Genomic DNA, 18254 nt, shown 5'->3' with positions numbered 1-18254 from the left:
TCCCAAGGAGCTGGACACAACTGAGTGACCAGGCACAGCACAACACATACACTGTTAGTTTTTAAAAGATGTATGTTCAGTTCAGTTCAGTCGCTCAGTCGTGTCCGACTCTTTGCGACCCCATGAATCACAGCACACCAGGCCTCCCTGTCCATTACCAACTCCCAGAGTTCACTCAGATTCATGTCCATCGAGTCTGTGATGCCAGCCAGCCATCTCATCCTCGGTCGTCCCCTTCTCCTCCTGCCCCCAATCCCTCCCAGCATCAGAGTCTTTTCCAATGAGTCAACTCTTTGCATGGGGTGGCCAAAGTACTGGAGTTTCAGCTTCAGCATCATTCCTTCCAAAGAAATCCCAGGCCTGATCTCCTTCAGAATGGACTGGTTGGATCTCCTTGCAGTCCAAGGGACTCTCAAGAGTCTTCTCCAACACCACAGTTCAAAAGCATCAATTCTTCGGCGCTCAGCCTTCTTCACAGTCCAACTCTCACATCCATACATGACCACTGGAAAAACCATAGCCTTGACTAGACGGACCTTAGTCGGCAAAGTAATGTCTCTGCTTTTGAATATGCTATCTAGGTTGGTCATAACTTTTCTTCCAAGGAGTAAGTGTCTTTTAATTTCATGGCTGCAGTCACCATCTTAGTACTGAATAAAAACCCTCTGGTTCCCATCAGAGTTAAGGTGAATACTACTTATATGTTTATCATTTACATTACTTGGTTTGATCTATATAATTTGGTGTTCAGTACTAAAATAATTCAAGAATGTTCTAAATGGGCTGGAAACATTATGGCTATAAATTTTTATAACTTTGGGTGAATACTGCTATTAGATGTATTGATAAATACATTATTTCCAAAATATCTTTACAAGATTGCTTACAAATGCCCTATATTCATCAGTAAATTTCCTCTAGTAAAATATTTCAGTGGTCTGGCATTCCAGACTTGCAAAAATGTACAGAAAGACTCTTATCAGGTGTTTTTCAAAACACATTTTTATATACATGTATATTATAAAAATGAAAATATTTATCTCTTAAAAAGTATCTTTTTCTTATTTGTTTGTAACATTTGTTAGAAAAGGAACAAATTAGACATAATAGTGGTATATTCACAAAATATTTCACAAAAAATAGTTATTTTAAAAATATGGTACATATTCATGTGCTGATATTAAACATCTCTAAAATGTAGCTTGCATGAGGTACCTAAGTGTATATTGTATGATTCTTATTGTGTGAACTTAACAATAAAGGAAATAGAAATAGACACATGGGAACGTACTCAAATATTTTCTCTAGAAAACAACCACATGAACCTTTGGGGACAGGAACTGGAATGACGAAAGAAAAACTCCACTTCTTGTTTTATCCTTTTCTGTTGTATTCAAATTTACACTTTTATGTGCACTATATTACCATATTTATTGATGGATCCTTTTGAGTTTTCTTCTTGGTACTTATATTAAAAGCAAGACTTAAACAGACATTTCTCCAAATAAGACATTACAGATGGCTAATAAACATGAAGAGATGGTCAACATCACTACTTCAACGCAAATCAAAACTACAATGAGGTATCTCCTTCACCCCAGACAGGATGGCCATAATCAAAAAATCTACAAACAACAAGTGCCAGAGAGGGTATGAAGAAAAGGGAACCCTCCTACACTACTGGTGGAAATGTAAATTGATACAACCACTATGGAAAACAGTATGGAAACTCCTTAAAAAACTAGGAATAAAACCACCATATCACTCAGCAATACCACTTCTAGGTATATGCACTGAAGAAATCAAAACTGAAAAAGACACATGTACCCCAATGTTCACTGCAGCACTATTTACAATAGCCAAGACATAGAAGCAACCTAGATGTCCATCAACAGATGAAAGGATAAAGAAATTGTGGAACATATATACAATATAATACTGCTCAGCCATAAAAACGAATATACTTGAGTCAGTTCTAATGAAGTAGATGAACCCAGAGCCTATCATACAGAGTAAAGTAGTCAGAAAGAGAAAAACAAATATTGTCTATTAACACATACACAGAATCTAGAAGGATGGTACTAATGAATCGTTCGCAGAGCAGCAATGGAGACACAGACACAGTGAACAGACTTATGGACAAGGGAGGGAGAGAAGAGGGAGAGGGTGAGGTGAATAGAGAGAGCATGACCACCATAGAGAGGTACAAAATAGAGAGGATGCATGTACACCAACAGATGCAAACACACAGCCGGTGGGAATTTGCTGTGTGACTCAGGGATTCAAACGGGGGCTCTGCAGCAACCTAGAGGCGTCGGAACGGGTGGAAACTGGGAGGGAGATTCAAGAGGGAGGGCACATATGTACACCTATGGTTGATTAATGTTGATACAGGACAGAAACCAAACCAATATTGCAACCAAACATCAATCAAGTAACAATAAATAATTAAAAAAAAAACAAATGATCTATTAAAAGCATCCTTTCCTACATCTAATTCTAATAGGACTTTAATAAAAAGGAAAGAATTTGAGCCAGTTGAACTGAGGTGAATGAACCTAGAGCCTGTTACACAGAGTGAAGTTAAATCAGAAAGAGAAAAACAAATACCATATATTAATGCACATTTATGGAGTCTACAAATATGTTTCTGATACATCTATTTGCAGGGCAGGACAGAGACACAGATGTAGAGAACAGACTTGCGGACACAGCAGGAGAAGGAGAGGGCAGGACAAACTGAGAGAGTAACCCTGAAAAGGTACACATTACCATGTGTAAACCAGAGAGCTGGTGGGGAGTTGCTGTGCAGTGCAGGGAGCTCAGCTCAGTGCTGTGATGACCTAGGCGGCCAGACGGAATGCTGGCGGGAGGGAGGCTCCAGACGGAGGGGATAGGTGAATACTTACAGCTGACTGACGATGTTATATGGCAGAAACCAACACAGCGTTGTAAAGCAATTTTCCTCCAATTAGAAATAAATTTGAAAAAAGAATGGGGCTTTAGGCTATAAAGAATAAAATATGACTAGCTTTTAGTGGGCAATGAAAGACCTATACTACTTACGCTGCCTCAGGCTGGTCTACCTCCATTTACCTCTCTCTGCCCGCTGTGAGAAGGTAGCAGTGCTACTTGGAAAAACAAGGGGAGGTGGGTCAGATTAGAAGCTGTTAGGAAGTAACTTGTTTTTCCAGTAGGACCAGGAAAAAAAAAAGTATGTGGGAGAATCAGTCAAACTGGTAAACCAGTTAAAAAGACAGAAATCAAAGACTGGACGCTGAGTTAATCTGTAAATAAAAGAATAAGTTGGCAGAACCAAAAAGCAGACAATCATCACAAAGGCAAACTATATAATCCAACAAAGATGCAAAGAATCATTTCAGATGATTTTATAAATCATTCCCTAATTTCTTAATGGGTTCACTGTCACAAAATTATTTTAGATATATGCTTTATGGGCTTCCCTAGTAGCTCAGCTGGTAAAGAATCCGCCTGCAATTCAAGAGACCCCAGTTCGATTCCTGGGTCGGGAAGATCCCCTGGAGAAGGGATAGGCTACCCACTCCAGCATTCTGGGGCTTCAGTAGTGGCTCAGCCGGTAACGAATCCACCTGCAATGCAGGAGACCTGGGTTCGATTCCTGGGTTGGGACAATCCCCTGGAGAAGGGAACGGCTACCCACTCCAGTATTCTGGCCTGGAGAATTCCATGGACTATACAGTCCCTGGGGTCGCAAAGAGTCAGACACAAGTGAGCAACTTTCACTTTCATATGATTTATAGAATTTTCCATGTCACATTGGCTTGTGTTTATACTAGCTTGCCATACTAATTCAAAGAATGTTGACAAGATATAATAAACATATGAGAGGATTATTTAAATTGCCTTACAGAAGGGCAGAGATTGAATGTAATTCAGATTCTGTATTTCCCAAACCCTCAGTTTATTATTTATAAAAATGCAAAAATTAATAACAAAAGATAACACATATATATATGATGGTCTGACAGAGGCTCAGTAAATAATTTTTCCTTCCTCAAAAGTAACCTCATATGTATATATTCTTAGGCTCATCTTCAACAGTTACTTTCAGCTCTTCATTACTATTTCCAGGCTAACAACTGTAGACCACTTTATAGAGTTTACAATAGGTTTTCATATTGTCTTTTTCATGAAAGGATCTTTCAACATGCTCCTTCCTGTAGCAACTATGGACCATATTACATACATTTTCACCAAGTGACTATAATCTACATTACTCCTGGGTAAATTATGTCCTCCCTTTTCACAGATTTCTATCCCTTACCCCCCTTAAGCAAACAATCTTCTCCCTTTTTAGTTCAGTCGCTCAGTCGTGTCCAGCTCTTTGCGACCCCATGAATCGCAGCACACCAGGCCTCTCTGTCCATCACCATCTCCCGGAGTTCACTCAGACTCACGTCCATCGAGTCCGTGATGCCAGCCAGCCATCTCATCCTCTGTCGTCCCCTTCTCCTCCTGCCCCCAATCCTTCCTAGCATCAGAGTCTTTTCCAATGAGTCAGCTCTTCACATGAGGTGGCCAAAGTACTGGAGTTTCAGCTTTAGCATCATTCCTTCGAAAGACATCCCAGGGCTGATCTCCTTCAGAATGGACTGGTTGGATCTCCTTGCAGTCCAAGGGACTCTCCAGAGTCTTCTCAAACACCACAGTTCAAAAGCATCAATTCTTCAGAGCTCAGCCTTCCTCACAGTCCAACTCTCACATCCATACATGATCACAGGAAAAACCATAGCCTTGACTAAACGGACCTTACTCGGCAAAGTAATGTCTCTGCTTTTGAATATATTATCTAGGTTGGTCATAACTTTTCTTCCAAGGAGTAAGCGTCTTTTAATTTCATGGCTGCAGTCACCATCTGCAGTGATTTTGGAGCCCAAAAAAATAAAGTCTGACACTGTTTCCCCATCCATTTCCCATGAAGTGATGGGACCGGATGCCATGATCTTCATTTTCTGAATGTTGAGCTTTAAGCCAACTTTTTCACTCTTCTCTTTCACTTTCATCAAGAGGCTCTTTAGCTCCTCTTCACTTTCTGCCATAAGGGTGGTATCGGTATCATCTGCATATTTGAGGTTATTGATATTTCTCCCGGCAATCTTGATTCCAGCTTGTGTTTCTTCCAGTCCAGCATTTCTCATGATGTACTCTGCATATAAGTTAAATAAGCAGGGTGACAATATACAGCCTTGACGTACTCCCTTTCCTATTTGGAAACAGTCTGTTGTTCCATGCCCAGTTCTAACTGTTGCTTCCTCACCTGCACACAGATTTCTCAAGAGGCAGGTCAGGGGGTCTGGTATTCCCATCTCTTTCAGAATATTCCACAGTTGATTGTGATCCACACAGTCAAAAGCTTTGGCATAGTCAATAAAGCAGAAATAGATGTTTTTCTAGAACTCTCTTGCTTTTTCCATGATCCAGCAGATGTTGGCAATTTGATCTCTGGTTCCTCTGCCTTTTCTAAAACCAGCTTGAACATCAGGGAGTTCACAGTTCATGTATTGCTGAAGCCTGGCTTGGAGAATTTTGAGCATTACTTTGCTAGCATGTGAGATGAGTGCAACTGTGCGGTAGCATTCTTTGGCATTGCCTTTCTTTGGAATTGGAATCAAAACTGACCTTTTCCAGTCCTGTGGCCACTGCTGAGTTTTCCAACTTGCTGGCATATTGAGTGCAGCACTTTCACAGCATCATCTTTCAGGATTTGAAACAGCTCAACTGGAATTCCATCACCTCCACTAGCTTTGTTCATAGTGATGCTTTCTAAGGCCCACTTGACTTCACTTTAGAAGATGTCTGTCTCTAGATTAGTGATCACATCATCATGATTATCCGGGTAGTGAAGATCTTTTTTGTACAGTTCTTCCATGTATTCTTGCCACTCTTCTTAATATCTTCTGCTTCTGTTAGGTCTAGACCATTTCTGTCCTTTATCGAGCCCATCTTTGCATGAAATGTTCCCTTGGTATCTCTAATTTTCTTGAAGAGATCTCTAGTCTTTCCCATTCTGTTGTTTTCCTCTATTTCTTTGCATTGATCGCTGAAGAAGGCTTTCTTATCTCTTCTTGCTATTCTTTGGAACTCTGCATTCAGATGCTTATATCTTTCCTTTTCTCCTTTGCTTTTTGCCTCTCTTCTTTTCACAGCTATTTGTAAGGCCTCCACAGACAGCCATTTTGCTTTTTTGCATTTCTTTTCCATGGGGATGGTCTTGATCCCTGTCTCCTGTACAGTGTCATGAAACTCATTCCATAGTTCATCAGGCACTCTATCTATCAGATCTAGTCCCTTAAATCTATTTCTCACTTCCACTGTATAATCATAAGAGATTTGATTTAGGTCATACCTGAATGGTCTAGCAGTTTTCCCTACTTTCTTCAATTTGAGTCTGAATTTGGTAATAAGGAGTTCATGATCGGAGCCACAGTCAGCTCCTGGTCTTGTTTTTTGTTGACTGTATAGAGCTTCTCCATCTTTGGCTACACAGAATATAATCAATCGGATTTCAGTGTTGACCATCTGGTGATGTCCATGTGTAGAGTCTTCTCTTGTGTTGTTGGAAGAGGGTGTTTGCTATGACTAGTGCATTCTCTTGGCAAAACTCTATTAGTCTTTGCCCTGCCTCATTCCGCATTCCAAGGCCAAATTTGCCTGTTACTCCAGGTGTTTCTTGGCTTCCTACTTTTGCATTCCAGTCCCCTATAATGAAAAGGACATCTTTTTTGGGTGTTAGTTCTAAAAGATCTTGTAGGTCTTCATAAAACCGTTCAACTTCAGCTTCTTCGGCATTACTGGTTGGGGCATAGACTTGGATTACTGTGATATTGAATGGTTTGCCTTGGAGACGAACAGAGATCATTCTGTCGTTTTTGAGATTGCCTCCAAGTACTGCATTTAGGACTCTTTTGTTGACCATGATGGCTACTCCATTTCTTCTGAGGGATTCCTGCCCTCAGTAGTAGATATAATGGTCATCTGAGTTAAATTCACCCATTCCAGTCCATTTTAGTTAGCTGATTCCTAAAATGTCGACGTTCACCCTTGCCATCTCTTGTTTGACCACTTTCAATTTGCCTTGATTCATGGACCTGACATTCCAGGTTCCTATGCAATATTGCTCTTTACAGCATCAGATCTTGCTTCTATCACCAGTCCCATCCACAACTGGGTATTGTTTTTGCTTTGGCTCCATCCCTTCATTCTTTCTGGAGTTATTTCTCTACTGATCTCCAGTAGCATATTGGGCACCTAATGACCTGAGGAGTTCCTCTTTTGGTATAATTAAGAGATATTTTTCTATACTAACTTTTAAATGATTTCTTACTAACCTCTTCTGGGACAAACAAGTACTTTAGCTGATGCTTCTAAGTGAGAGATATCCGCAGAGGAAAGGAAATACATACATGCATCTGTTCAAAACTAGTATTTTTTGCTACTCTGTAACTTCCCCTGCCAGAAGCTTCATTTTTGAAGTAGCTAATCTTAAATACTAAAGCTGTAAAGTGGAAGGTTGAAGAAAAAAGTACCACACACAAGCACTTTTATACAGAGGTGGTGGTAGTGGTTAAATGTTAGTTTTCTTGCATAAAATAAAGTTTCAAGTTGGGTAAAAGGAAAATTAATCATTCAATCTGATATCCAGCTCAGAGCTAAACCAAAACACACCAGAGAAATATGAGATGAATCGGCCTATGCTTAGCACTGCTTTCTGACTTAGCTGAGAAACTGTTTCAGGGTTGCTGCTCATAATTATAAAATGGATATTCTAACTATATTCCTACTACATAAGATTAACTAGGAAATGGTTATCTGTTACGGGATGAATATCGTTCCCTCCTCAAAATCTATATGCTAAAGTCCTGACCCTCAGAAGCTCAGAATGTGACTATTTGAAACAGGGGCTTTAAAGAGGTGGTTAAAGTTAAAAGCGGTCTCCGGGCTGGCCCTGATCCAGTATGACTGGTGTCCTTATCGGAGATTAGGGCACAGACTTTCACAGAGGGAAACCGTGTAAAGACAGCTCGCTGCAAGCCAAGGAGGGAGCCGCAGAAGAAACCAACCATGCTCACCCTTTGATGGCAGACTGCGAGCTTCCAAGACGAGAAACGAATTTCAGTTTAAGCCATCCCGTCAGTGGCACCTGTTATGGCAGTCCTAGAGAACTAATTACAATATCCAAAACGTAGCCAGAAGGTTGCTTTTTTAGTACATTTAAAATCCAAGAATCTCCCTCTAAGGATTCCCCTCAAAAAAATATCTACAACTAGTAATACAACAATAATAATTCCCTAGAATACACAATTAATATTTGTTGAATTATACTGGCAATGTCTTTTAAAAGTCATGAGTGGTAATATGAAGGGTAATTGCGTAGTCTGAAAACTGATGATTGAGTATAGCCACGGGGAAAAAAGAAAGCAATCTGATCCGCTGGGTAAGCGAGCCCTTTTTTATCTTTGTACATGTAAATGCTGATATTATTCCAATATAACTGCTGAAGCTAGTAGACTAAGTATTTTGAATCTTTTCCTTTTTATTTATTTAGAATTTAAACTGCACTTCTTCCCCCAAACCTCTGATTGCTTGAAAATTTCAAAACAAGTTATACAATAAAAGTCACACTGAAATTCAAAAGTACATTTAAGAGAGGAAACAATTCTTTCATATTTTTATTCAAATAAAGCAAGAAACGGTTCTCAATTCAATAGAGGTTTGGAAGAAAAAGCTCTGAAAGTTACTAACTGAAGCAAAGTAGCTAAATAATCACCTTTCTAAAGGTTTTTAAAAGCTTGAATAGACTACTTGTGATGGACAGAAAAGAACAGCTCCCACTGGTTCATTTAAGTCTCAAGGTTGAATGATGAATACAAAACGACACAACATATTAGGCTTATTTTCAGCTTTAAGAAAAGGCTGAATGGATGTAAGATGTAAAGAGACTGCATTTAAAAGTAAATAAATTTTCACGCTATCTTAATAAGAGACAAAGAAAGCATGTTCAATATTAGATAATTTTTTCAACTCATGATAATCTCTTGGTTTGTGGTTCTTTTCCCCTTACAAATCTTAAGCACTAATATTCCCAAAATGATGTTCTAATTAATTTAGTTTGACTACATGCCAGGTGCTATTCTAAATGATTTTATATGTACTTAATCTCCACCACAATCCTACAAGATGGGTATCATTTGTGATTTTTGAGTTTATCTTCATTAAACACACGTAATGCATTAAACTAGCTCTGCAATACAGGAGCCCCCAAAACCTGAGCTATAGTGAGAACAAAGTGCTACTACAAATTATCATACGAATGCGACCAATTTATCTACAGAAGCAATCCACCATGGAAGATGTTTCAAAAATTTGACTGAAAAGAATGGGCAATTTATTATTGTTGTTTAGTTGCCCAGTCATATCCAACTCTTCTCCAACCCTGCCCGGTTCCTCTGACCATGGGACTTCCCAAGCAAGAATACTAGAGTGGGTTGCCACTTCCTTCTCCAGGGGATCTTCCCGACCCAGGGATCAAACTCGAGTCTCCTGTATGCCTAAATCAAGGTGACTAAAGAACTGTCTTAACATCCCTCCACCTTCACCTTGCGTTAATTTCAAGATTTTTAAGTAACCTTCTTCTATAATCTGGACTCTGCTGTCAGAGAGGGAATGGGTCTATCAGTAAACTCCAGTATCTAGAGATACTGGAAGCATCGCCTCATTATGAATGTATAAATTGGTAAGAGTCAGCTTGTTATTAAGAACTAAAACTTGTTCATACTAACAAAATCAAGTTCTGGAACTCTGCAAAGCTGAATACTGAATCTGAGACCATGGCAGCCATAACCCCATACTCTGGGTCTTGCCTGAGGAGGGCAGCAAGTTTCCCCTCTTTGACATCTCTTTGTTCTTTATCTTCCTATCTTTCTGTTTGAGATAGTGTTAACCTCAGTCAGTTTACTTCTAGAATAAAATTTCCATGTATACAACAGTGAAAAAAAAACCATCTAGTCTACTTCTAGAGGGTGTGGGCAGTAAAATTTCAAAATATATTTAGTGGGGAAAGTTACCTTTATTTTTCCTTTGCCAAGTGAGGGTCATTAAAAAATAATCTAATCTTGAAAGAAAGGATATTAAGGAGGGTGGGGGGTATAAAAGGAAAAAAATCTTATAGTAGACTCTAAAAAATTAAGTGAATTTGGCTTTAAGGAAAACCCACCAGAGAATGTTTCTTTTTCTCAACTCAACAAAGATACCCCAGGGGCAACTGACCTATTAATAATTTAGCAGTAAGGAAACAATTGGGAGAATGAAGAGTTGATCCCTTTGCCTAAGACAGAACAACAGTATCTCAGATCTTGGTTGCCTACAATTTCTAGCACCTGACTCTGCAACTCATTCCACAGGAAAAGATGAAACCACACTACAATGACAACCCTTTTATTACTCCCCCTTATCCTGATGCCACTGTCACCAGTTTTGGATTTCAGTCTATACACATTTACGCTAAAATACTGTATTTTGGCATTATTTCTGGCACTGTAGCATGTAAAGACCAAAGACTGATGAACAAGGGAGGTTTTTACAAGCCACATGGTCTCCAGAGGATCTAATGTACGCAGCAACTCTCATAAATCAAATCTCCTTCTAACTTTTCTTGGCTCTATAATCCTATAGTCTACAGAACACTGGTTTTTAAATACTACAGAAAAAGAAATCCAGTTAAAAAAGTAAGTTTCAACTCCTCATTCATACTAGACCACGGACAAGGAGGAGGACTGTTTTTGGTTTTGCTTTGTTTAGGGAATGTGGAGAATATGGTTATTTGGTCAAGAATATTTCATACAAGTGGTGGGACTTAAAATGAGTTTTAGCAACTCATTTAGCAACTCATTCATAGTGGATGGCACTATGAATACACAAATTTGAAATCCATATACAATAGGAAAAGAGTGAAAAAGAAGTAAACAAGACTTCTGTATCCCACCCAATTAGTTTAAACTATCGTCTTATAAAAAAGACTTTTTAAAAATTCTTTAATTCCTTTAATTCTTTAATTCCTTCTGTGAGTAGGTGGTCCCTCCTTCCTTAATAAATATAGTCTGCTTCAGAATACACATATAAAAAGACAACAACAGCTCAGTGGTAATATTTAGAATAGGCAAGGAGAATTTACTGAAGGCACTGCAAAGGCTAATATCATCTTTCGTGCTGTCATTAGATAGCAAATAGTGAATGACCTTGTCCTTTGCAAAGTCAAGCCCTGTGGTCTTAGGCTGTTTTTTCTGATTTTAGATCTCTGATTACCTTCCCTTTCCTTTTCCAACTACACAGAAATGGTTTTCGTGTTGACATTTCAAAGGTCACGCTACAGAAGCAAACACTGAATTAAGCCATTCTTTATGTGTCATTATGGGATCCTCATTTATTTTCATTGTCACCAGTTTTAAGACAGCAAATTAGTTGGCTCTCACGGTTTAAAAAAGTTTCTGCTCTAATTTGGAGGAATAGTAATTATTCATAAAATATCTGACAGATTAATAGCAACTTGCAGTTATCACTGCAGAGCAAACTAATGTCATTTCTCCACCTGCTGAAGCACAGCTACCACATTTTCTAACCAGTACTAACTTGTTTCAGTTCTCTGAATTTCACTAGGGTGAATCAATTATTATCACTTACCATTAATAAGCAGAGAGCTATCGGATCCTGGATATGAATAGTTTAGACGACCTAAGGGTAGAAGAAGGCCATTACTATATTTTTTTCATAGATGGTTTAAATGTACTCAACAACAAAGCTGAATTAATTGCTTAATAGGTATTTTAAAAACCATACTATGGGAATAAAACTTAGCTGTGCTAATAAACACAAAGAGTTAGAGGACATATCAAACAACATGTTCACAAACATTCAAAAAGGGAAAGCCTGAAAGTGGGAAAATAAAATATCCCTTATATTTCACTATTCAGTTCTTCTAATTTCCAAATCCCCATCCAAAGTAATCTTTATACCACTATGTTCTCATATCAACTCCTAATAACAATCTTCATGTTTTTTTCCCCATCAATGTTCAAGTTCTCTTTCATGCGTAGTTCTTTACTGCTATTTAAAAGGACGTAGCTAGCAGTAGTATTTTTTATATGAATCATAACAAAGGTGCCAGTTTTATGCCTACATGTACAGACATGCCAGTAGGTTTCAACTCATATCTCGGGGAATAAGTACACAAAGTAAAGGAACACATTTCACTATACTTACACATGAAGAAAATAGCAAAGCACACAGCAAAATGCACAGAGACAGAAGAGCATTCAGTAAACGCTGGGTTAATCTTCTCTGAATTTTGAACCTAAAATGGGCACGCAAGATACCCACGAGAAAAGGGCTTATGAAAGTCTAAAATTTTTGGAGGATGCACCATCTTCCACAATAAAGGGGGGAACGCATTTCTACTCTGGAAGAGTTTCTACATGTAAGTTGAGGTATCCAGACTGCACATACTTAAGCCTAGATCTATGCTATAAATTATAAAACTCATTATTACAACATTTTTACGTCTCCATATTCCACATGCCCTTTGTAAGAATGGTAGAGAACCCTCAAGTCTTGTTCATCTAAGCAATGGAAAGGGGAACTTAACAGTTAATTACCTACCAGAGTTCAGCACTCTATGCATCAGGAGTAGTGTGAGAATATAAAATTGACTCAGAATTACACACATTCCAATTAGGAAACAGCAGTTTAAACTCTGACCCCACAGAACCATAACAGACTCTCCAAGACAATAAAAACAGTGGGTAAGCAGAGCTTCTCCCATGACTGGAGCAAGTCTTTCAGGATGCCGGGAAGACTCCAGACCCCACCTAGTTCCGATGAACACTATGGGAGCCAGGCCTAGTATGTGGTCCTATCCACCACCAGCCACACATTTAAAATTATTTAGAAAGGAACTTTAGACCACAGCTATCCTTCAGTCTCTCAAAATCCTCTTTCAAATAGTCTCCACAGAAATAAACTCATGTCATAAAAAGAGAAAAGTGTTCTCTGTTGCTAATAGCTTTAATTAATCCACATGTGAAACTTGGGAGTCTAATATGAAACAAAATCTGAAAATTTTTCTATAATTTAAAACCAAATACAAGCATTTTTTAAACTGTAAATTGCGTCACTTAAAATTTCAGTGTGTTCCTGTTTAGGGAGGAAAGGTAGGGATGGAGACCAGCAAGGAGGAGGTGAAAACTAACTTTGATATTTCCATTTCTTCCTAAAAACTGGCTTTGTTACTTAATGTTTATATACACAACCAAGTAGCTAAATCCAGTGAATTCCAGCTTAACTGCTTAACTGCAAGCCCAGATCATATGACCTATCACAAGAATATCTTTTAAAAAGCATAGACTTGAGATGCTAGAACAAGAACATGACCTTAATTGTCAAAAACTTGGGAGGGAGGGAGGGAAAGAGGGAGGGAGGGAGGGAGTGGTGTTTCTGAATCACTTAAGAGTAGCAGCTGATCTTCTGTGATGGAACACTTGGATTACTTTTGTAGCTGTAAAACCCTCTAGTCAGTGAACTAATAGTTATCACTCATACCATTTTTATCATAAAACACATTTTTAAAAGATGATATAAATCAACACAGGAACAAAAATATTTAATGATATTAACTGAAGTTAAGTTTCTGTATTTCGAAGAAGATACTCTTATTTTTTTAAAAGGTAACATTAATGAAACCAAGGCTGTTCTATATGAACTATAATGCCTGTTATTTGATACTAAAAAATGATAATTAACAATGAGAATCCAAAGATAAATTCCCAAACTAGCTGGCCCAATTTAACTAGTCAAGTTCCACCTTATCAGAAACTGACTTTTGGGGTAACTTTTAAGGAGAAAGAGATAAGAACAGTTCAACAAAACAGGCACAAAAATACCCCCTCACTCAGTTCTCTCAGTCTGCCTCAACACACACCTCCTAAAATGCCACCCTGCACTCACAAAGTAGGTATCCTTTGAGACTTTTTCTGTTCATCAGACTTCTAAATACTGTAATTCTATCCTTTAGCTAAGACAATAGGGCACTGGCAAAATTTACAGATTAACTCTGAAAGTAATACTTGTTTTTATTTTTTGACCTGTTCTTATGATGAGTCCTGTTGGGCTGAAATCCGTTATGCCCTCTGTATAGTAAATACACCTGTTAAATATTTTGTTAAACAAATAGCAATGCTTTCTATGTCAATTTTAAAATATTAGCAGTGACATAAGAAAACTTTTGGAAAAAACTTTCATAATGCTTCCCTACCCTACCTGCCCTATCCTATAAATTCTTTCTATAATTAAAATATTTAGAGTCATCCATTCATGACATCTATTATGAAGAACACAGACCCCTTCCTTTCTGGAAGTCCTCTGAAAGCTCCCATTCTAAGTTCCATGTTACTCTAAAGTCTTCTACAAGCCTTTCACATTCTCCTTGTGCCCCTTTCATTTCTGCTCTACAGATGCCAACTTTCACCAGCAGTTTTGCATTTTCTAGTCCATGGCTAGATTGCTGGCAACCCCCTCCCTCCCTCCAAGACCTCTTTGTTTCCAATGGAGAATATTTGCAAATCTTTTTTGATTGTTTACTTGTCTTTTTTTCAATTATTTTCCCTAGGGCACCTTTCCCAAAAAAGAAGCCCCTCCTTTTTAGATTAACTCACCAAATTTTATTTCTACCTATATTGCAACAGACAACCATCTTAGGTAATCATCTCAGCTACTCGCTAACTATCTTATCTCTTTTAAGAAACAGCCCCCCTCTTTAAGAACTAGAGCTTCGTTGGTGGTGGTGGTGGTGGTGCTGTCATTGAACCTAGGTATCTTGAGTTTCCTGTTTGGGCACCAAGTAAGTATTCAATGAGTTTACTCCACTGAACTTAAAACACCATCATTTCACAAATGAATACACTGAAGTAAAATCTAAAAATCACTGAGATATCTGAATATGAATATAACCCAGTGTTTGTGAGTTTTGCTTTCTGGCTTTTTGATAACTCATTCATCTATAAACATAACCCAGGCTTTGGTACATTTACAATTGAATTCCTCAAGGGAGAAGGAAAGCATTAGGATTTCTGGCAAGTGAATCTATTTCGTGGATAACATTCAGTCTTTGGAGGGTCTTAGTATTGATTATGTTATAAACACAAAGAAATATTGCCAGATCAGCAGTCCTAACCTTAAGGGACACTATGACAGGAAAAGCAGTCGTCCCTGGAGGCCCGCCATGGCATTTGGAGCCAGAAGCCTGGCATGTATCATGCAGAAGGCATAGACTATATTTGGTGACATGACTCAACCTAGCCAAATATAGGCAACTGATACAGTGTGACTCTGGGGAACTACACTACCAAATTCTACAGCCTAGAAAAGATTCAGATTCCAAGTAGGCATTTGCGAGTTGGAAAGAACCAATATTTACCAACTAGAATGACTAAGAATTACTGGGGGAAGGAGGTGCTCAAAAGAACAGTATGTACTATCATAACTATCATATTAAGACACTAGCTAAAGTAACCAAGTTAATAAGATGAAAGGAGAAAAAAAACTGGAAGGAAATACTCTAATAAATTAGTATCTCTTACTTTCAAAATTAGGTAAAATAAGATATTTTCTAAAAACTAACCCAGATAGTATTGCTACTGATGATTCAGCAGGAAATGATATAATAAATGCTGCCATTTCAAACACACAAGCAATAAAAAATATCAAATGTTCTCTAGTGCTATTAGATTTCATGCTATGGCCTTCTCTTTCTCAGTCATGCGAGCACTGCTGGGGGCATGGTCGGGCAAGGGATGGTAACAGGGGACAGCTCTGCAAGGCTGTGTAAAATACAGCCATGCTGACCAAAATAGTGACAGCAGCCGGGAATGCTGAGTTAGTTTTGTTAGATACTAACAAAAAGGGAGAGGTTCCCAGTGGACAGGCTTCCCTGATGGCTCAGACGGTAAAGCGTCTGCTTGCAATGTGGGAGACCTGGGTTCAATCCCTGGTTTGGGAAGATCCCCTGGAGAAGGAAATGGCAATCTACTCCGGAACTCTTGCCTAGAAAATCCCAGGGATGGAGGAGCTTGGTAGGCTACAGTCCATGGGGTTGCAAAGAGTCAGACATGACTTAGTGACTCCAAGTTTCTTTCTTTTCATTGAACATCATTAAAAATTTCTCACAGGGAAAGGATAAGCATGGATTTAGGTCCATTTCTAAGACAGATAAAAAGGTTTATGAACACAGCACAACACTCACACAAATATATTCATACATATACATACATATTATGCATTGTTGTTTAACTAGAGATGTTTCTCCTGGTTCTGCTCTTAGCGCCATAAATAATTGTTTAAAGGAGGTGCTGTTCCTGCCTTTCTACATTTGCTGTTTCTACCAATATTGTCAGATTTGCAGCAAGATGGCACGGTGGGGGCCTGCACGATGTAAGCAAGGTCCAAGAAATGATACATTCAGTTTGAATACTAACTTTACACTTAAACAAATGCAGAATATATAGAAACATGAGCTAATAAAAATGTACTCATTATGTTCTATCACTTAATGATACAAAGATCATTTTGTGTTTTATTGCTGACATGTAGGAATCTTAATTCCCCGACCAGGGATTGGACCCACTATGATCCCAGCATTTGAAATTCAGAGTTTTAACCGTTAGATCCCTAGGCAAGTCCCCAGAAATAATCATTGTTAATAATTTCTTCCACTGACCTAAAAGTAACTCCACAAAGCATAATCAGTAACCTTATTCTACCTCATGACTTCTCTGTGATACAGTCAACTTCCAGTAAAGATGTTTCTGTGCAAAATTATGAAAGAGACACCAGCTGGGACTGACATCAACAGGATGGAGAGTCTTGCCCCCCTCCCCAAAAAGCCATTTAAATTACACACACGCACACACACATGCATACACACAGAATTTAGACTACACAAAACCCCTTTCCAGGATAGATCTGACTTTCAGTTTAAAGGCTGGAGCTTGTAAAAAATACTTAAATTCTCTTAACTCACTGCCATTTCCCTTCTAGATACTCTAGATATTCAGAACTACTGGCCCATTAACTTTCTCATCTGGGTCCCTTCCTCTGTCTGGAATGCCTTCCTTTCTCTCTGTTTCCAGTGTTTCACCACTCAAGCCCCCTCCCTTTTATCCAGGTGTCTTCTTTCTTAGGCCTCACATCCTATGGAAAGTACCTGCCCAGAGCCACCTGCTCCTTGGTTCAGACAGCCCTACTGGCTCCACACAACACTCTTTACACTTACTATATACTGTATTCAAATCACCTATTTCTAAACTCTCTTCCTCTAGGACAACAAAATCTTTGAGGACAGGTTTCGGGTCTCACATCCTAGAGCTCAGAGCAGAGAAAGGCACTCAATAAACAGCTGCTGAATAAATAAAACAAAGCTAGCAGCTAGTGGTCTCTCTGGCATGAAACACACAGTGCAAAGTGTAGAGCTGGACCAATCTCATCTAGTGAGGTAGGTTCAAGTTACTTAGTTTCTCTGAAGTAAAAACAGAGATATTTCCATGTACATGTGAGAAATTCATAAGATAATTTTTGCAGAATGCCCAGAAAAGTCCCCCTGGATAGAGTATGTGTTCAATTAATAGTAATTCCTTTCCCTTCAGTAACTTAAAAGCCAGAGACAACCAACAGTTTCTTGCTTGTGAGAGAAAGAAAGAGGAAGGATTCCTCCTTGCCAAGTAAGACCCAAACTGGACCCCTGAAGAAGGGAGTGGCCATCTGGGGGATTTTTCAGCTTCAGAGAAGTGAGTTTGCTAATGTTCTAAGTTACGAACAGGGATATTTTTCTTTCAGGAGATGAGAGAAAAAAAGCTAACTCTTTTCTTTTATGATAGCCAAACTGGCAAAGTAGCATCAGTATTTTAGGAAATGAAAACTTTGGAAATTTCAACTTAAAAATATTCTTTTCAATAAAAGCCAAAGAGGAGCTTCTTTTTGGGCCAATAGCTCAGATTTAATTTTTCAATTGTGATATGGTAGCTGAAAATCAGAGTACAGTGTGGCAAAAAAAATAAAAGAGAAAATAACACTTTATCTTTAAGATAAGTAAAGTCAATGGGCTATGTTTCTACAGATTAAGGAAGGTTTCATAAGGATTGCTTTAACTATAACTGAGGGCAGGTACAAAG

At 38.5% G+C, this 18254-nt stretch overlaps 1 protein-coding gene across 4 annotated transcripts in view; it reads right to left on the bottom strand.

Moving 5' to 3' along the window:
• Positions 1–18254, bottom strand: part of CPEB4 (cytoplasmic polyadenylation element binding protein 4) — a 70652-nt gene that overhangs the window by 20091 nt on the left and 32307 nt on the right. For 2 of the 4 annotated variants that reach the window (XM_068990388.1, XM_068990387.1), the window contains exon 3: positions 11719–11769. The exons of the other annotated variants lie outside the window; for them this stretch is intronic. In XM_068990388.1, the coding sequence (XP_068846489.1) occupies positions 11719–11769 (51 nt within the window). The remainder of the gene's footprint in view (positions 1–11718; positions 11770–18254) is intronic. 4 annotated transcript variants of the gene reach the window in all.

This window comes from Capricornis sumatraensis, chromosome 18, assembly GCF_032405125.1.
Source record: "Capricornis sumatraensis isolate serow.1 chromosome 18, serow.2, whole genome shotgun sequence".
NCBI lineage: Eukaryota > Metazoa > Chordata > Mammalia > Artiodactyla > Bovidae > Capricornis > Capricornis sumatraensis.
The sequence above is the reverse complement of the archived record's forward strand: the minus strand, read 5'-3'. Positions and strand labels throughout refer to the sequence as shown.